The sequence below is a fragment of the Otolemur garnettii genome, unplaced genomic scaffold (assembly GCF_000181295.1).
Source record: "Otolemur garnettii isolate 467f Iridium unplaced genomic scaffold, OtoGar3 scaffold00225, whole genome shotgun sequence".
Taxonomy (NCBI): Eukaryota; Metazoa; Chordata; class Mammalia; order Primates; family Galagidae; genus Otolemur; species Otolemur garnettii.
The window spans coordinates 1,089,170-1,093,610 of record NW_003852620.1 but is presented as its reverse complement, the minus strand read 5'-3'; the positions used below and the strand labels follow the sequence as shown (position 1 = coordinate 1,093,610).

Sequence of the window (4,441 nt, the reverse complement as noted above, 5' to 3'; positions counted from 1 at the left end):
CAGGGGTGATGGACAACCCCCTGGTCATGCACCAGCTGCGCTGCAACGGCGTGCTGGAGGGCATCCGCATCTGCAGGAAGGGCTTCCCCAACCGCATCCTCTACGGGGACTTTCGGCAGAGGTGGGTACGGGGCTTCCCCAGAGTTCAGGGGGCAGGGACAGCCTGGGCTGCTGAGAAAGGAAAGGGAGTGTGCTGGGGCCCTGGCATCCTGTGGGCAGAGACTAGTGCAGAGCATGGGTGACAGAGGACACGTCACTTCCCAGGTATCGGATCCTGAACCCAGCAGCCATCCCCGAAGGGCAGTTCATTGACAGCAGGAAGGGGGCAGAGAAGCTGCTGGGCTCCCTGGATATTGACCACAACCAGTACAAGTTCGGCCACACCAAGGTGAGGCGAGGGAGGGGACAAATCAGTTGGAGGGAGACATCTCTTGTCCATTGACTTCTCACCTCATGACTCCTTTCCTTTCACCAGTCATCTTGGCAAAATCTCTGACCCACCTACCACACCCCCAGGAGGACACCCAGCGCCACTCTGCTCACCCAGCTCCCACTGCCGTGCAGCACCTCCCTCCAGTCCTTTGCTAATAGTCACCCTTTCCTAACATGTCTGTGCCACCCCTGTCTAGCCAGGCCCAACACGCACCTTCCCTGCAGGTGTTCTTCAAGGCGGGGCTGCTGGGGCTGCTGGAGGAGATGCGGGATGAGAGGCTGAGCCGCATCATCACGCGCATCCAGGCCCAGTCCCGGGGCGTGCTTTCTAGAATGGAGTACAAGAAACTACTGGAACGCAGGTGATAGAGCTTCGAAGGAGTTTCCCACCTTTCTCAGGCCCAGGCTGGTTCAGGAGAAAGAGCTCACTGGGTCTTCAAACAAAGAGACCTCCGGGGGTGGTGGTACACATGGACGCAGGGTGGCCACAGAGTCAGAGACCCTTAAAGCGGGTGGGGGGTGGAGTGAAGAAAAGGGGGCATTGCCAAGACTTCAGGACCTCTGAGGGGAAGGAGGTGGGAGGACACTTATACCATCCCTCCCATTGGGCCCCTGCAGAGACTCCCTACTGATAATTCAGTGGAATATTCGGGCCTTCATGGGGGTCAAGAATTGGCCCTGGATGAAGCTCTACTTCAAGATCAAGCCACTGCTGAAGAGTGCAGAGACAGAGAAGGAGATGGCTACCATGAAGGAGGAGTTTGCACGCCTCAAAGAGGCTCTGGAAAAGTCTGAGGCTCGCCGCAAGGAGCTGGAGGAGAAGATGGTGTCCCTGCTGCAAGAGAAGAATGACCTGCAGCTCCAAGTGCAGGCGGTGAGGCTCCTGAGGTCATTGTTGGCCCTTCTGCCCTGCTCTGTCTCCACCTCCTGCACTCTGCCCCTCTCCTTGCAGAAGCTCGCCATCTCATTCCCTCACAGTCAGAGGATTCTAGGATCATTTCCAAAGGCCTCCAAAGAGATCCCTCAGGAGGAGGAAAGGGACAGGGGAAGGAACTTTTAAAAGCACATGCTTTCGACTTTAGATCAACCTAGAACCACAGCTTAATAGTTTTTGTGATCTTGAGCAAACCACTCAGCCTCTTCTAGTCTTGATTTCCTCATCTCCAGACAGGGAATAAAGCTGCCCATCTCACTGAGTTTTCAATACATATAGTCCTGCAAAATATAGTTCCCTCCTTCAATGGAGGAGACTAGAAGAGGAACAGATAAAGACTTCTCTGCTCTTCTCCCCAGTGCTCCCAACATATGCTTCTCTGAAACTCTTCCCCTCCCTATCCTGGAGGTTCTTCTCAACCAGGGGGCACCCTAGAGATCCCCTTCTATTTGAGGGTTGCCCCTCTCCCTCCCTCTATCTGAAAGGACAAGGACCCTGCCCACTGGACAGCTTCCCCTCTGTGCCTTGCCCTCAGGAACAAGACAACCTGGCTGATGCTGAGGAGCGCTGTGACCAGCTGATCAAGAACAAGATCCAGCTGGAAGCCAAGGTGAAGGAGATGAATGAGAGGCTGGAGGATGAGGAGGAGATGAACGCTGAGCTCACTGCCAAGAAGCGCAAGCTGGAAGATGAGTGCTCTGAGCTCAAGAGGGACATTGATGACCTGGAGTTGACGCTGGCCAAGGTGGAGAAAGAGAAGCATGCAACAGAGAACAAGGTGAGGGCAGCTCTCTGTGGCTTTAGTCCAGGTCTCCACAGGATTCCCAGACTGAACTTGATCCAGGCCAGGCCACTCAGGATCCTGAGAGTAGTATGACATCTGGCATGGAGGTCCCTATAGATATCTCCAGAATTGTGACTTCTGACCATAAAGTGGATGGGGTTCTTGGTCATAGGTGAAGAACCTGACGGAGGAGATGGCTGGGCTGGATGAGATCATCGCCAAGCTGACCAAGGAGAAAAAGGCTCTGCAAGAGGCCCACCAGCAGGCCCTGGATGACCTTCAGGCTGAAGAAGACAAGGTCAACACCCTGACCAAGGCCAAAGTCAAGCTGGAGCAGCAAGTAGATGATGTAAGTAGATTGAGAGTTGTAGGACCTAGATATACCCTGCTCAGAGGTGAGTGTATGGGATGCTGGTAGGGTTTGAAGATGTTCATGTTCTGATATCTTTCTAACAGGGAGCTAGGTAATGAAGGGGGGGGGGAGTGATTAATTCTGAAACATATATCTGATCTCACTATGATCAATGATAGAGATAGTTTTTTTCCTTTAAAAATGTTCAAGCCCCTATATCTCTGCCTTTGGTTACAGGATTTAGGGAGTTATCTCAAAAGAACATGATACACTTCTTTGGAAATTTTGTGAGGCTTCTGAAAGAGGATCTTTGAACTTCTGACATTTTAGACAGGATCTGATCATGACTGATCATTGTTCTGTCAGATGTATATATCTCTACTGAGTCACTTATCACTCTGTATTGTAATGTATTAAGTATCTGTCTCAGCTATAAGACTACAAGCTCCTTTTAAGCACTTGGGTTTCTTCAGTTTTGTATCTGCTATGCCCAGCACACAGCCTGGTGCCCTATAGGCTAGGCATTCTCACAGTCCCCAGGTAACATTGGGCCCCCTCTGGGGAAGGTTTGCCCAACCCCTAGAGTAAATGAGTGACAAAATCACCAAGTCAGGATGTTTTGCCTCACTGGGCATGGCTTGTCCTTCTCTCCATCAGCTGGAGGGATCCCTGGAGCAGGAGAAGAAGGTGCGCATGGACCTGGAGCGAGCGAAGCGGAAGCTGGAGGGTGACCTGAAGCTGACCCAGGAGAGCATCATGGACCTGGAGAATGACAAGCAGCAGCTGGATGAGCGGCTGAAAAAGTACTGTGTTCCCTCCCCTGCTGTCCTTCCTCGTCCCCAGCCTAGCAGCCTGTTCAGCCTACAAGCTGGCCCAAGACACCCATTCTCAGAGGCTTTCTCATGAAGCCTCATTAAATGGATGCTCCAAGCCCCTGGAAAAAGGCCTCCAGAACAAGAGCTTTCATTCCCCAGACCCATATGTCAGGGCCAGGTGGTCCTCCCCAGTGAAGTCTAACTTGGATCCCTCTAACCCTTTTTTTCTGTTGGATAAGGAGAATGGAATGAAAATAACAGCTAGCTTGGCGCCTTCATGCACAACTCTCTTCGGAGACCTGTTGTTAATCTGTATTTTGATAATTGAGAACTTTGTGGTGCTTCAGGGTCAGAACTTTCAAAGGCTCCAAGAATCATCAGTCTATGTCCTCATCAAGCTTACTTTTGCACAGGAATCTTCACATGTCCCCAGGCTTAGATGTGCTCAGTGAATGAATAAATATTAATATATAGTTCCATTTGACTCACAAAACACATTTTAAGGCTGATATCTTTAGCCCACTTTACCAAAGAGGAAACTAAGGCTCAGAAAGATTAGCCGAGTTGCCCAAAGCAACAGTGACAAAACTAAAGACCATCATAGCTAAACAATCCAATCCAACTCCTTCATTTTATAGATGAGAAAACAAAGACCGAGATGAGAACAGATCTCAGGTCCCACCACTGGCCTCCAATGCTTCTCCCATTACAGGCTTCTTGTACTTCAATCTCACAGCAGGGGCTACATCTCCAGGGATCTTGCATCATCCCTGAAAGCTGGTTTTTTGGAGAAATCCTACTCTGACTTGTTACATTACCATTTTCAGCCATTGGTGGGCCCTAGGGCCTGGCAGGTCTCCCTTGCCTCACCCTCCCTCCCTCCTTCCCCACAGGAAGGACTTTGAGCTAAACGCCCTCAATGCAAGGATTGAGGATGAGCAGGCCCTGGCCAGCCAGCTACAGAAGAAGCTCAAAGAGCTTCAGGTGAGGTCTGGGGCACCCAAGCTAGGCACTAGAGATCTTGCGCTGCTTCTCAGCTTCCCCTGCCCATACCCACCCCCCGGGGCATCCTGTCTGCAGCATTATAAGAGCTGTGTAAGAGACACACAGCTACCACAGTATTC

General features: G+C 51.3%; 1 protein-coding gene across 1 annotated transcript in view; it reads left to right on the top strand.

Moving 5' to 3' along the window:
* Positions 1 to 4,441, top strand: part of LOC100956445 (myosin-7) — a 52,353-nt gene that overhangs the window by 8,678 nt on the left and 39,234 nt on the right. Inside the window, exons 19-26 of the mRNA XM_023508132.1 lie at positions 4 to 121; positions 265 to 388; positions 658 to 794; positions 1,051 to 1,306; positions 1,902 to 2,144; positions 2,323 to 2,499; positions 3,160 to 3,305; positions 4,211 to 4,301. Coding sequence (XP_023363900.1) covers positions 4 to 121; positions 265 to 388; positions 658 to 794; positions 1,051 to 1,306; positions 1,902 to 2,144; positions 2,323 to 2,499; positions 3,160 to 3,305; positions 4,211 to 4,301 — 1,292 coding nt within the window. The remainder of the gene's footprint in view (positions 1 to 3; positions 122 to 264; positions 389 to 657; positions 795 to 1,050; positions 1,307 to 1,901; positions 2,145 to 2,322; positions 2,500 to 3,159; positions 3,306 to 4,210; positions 4,302 to 4,441) is intronic.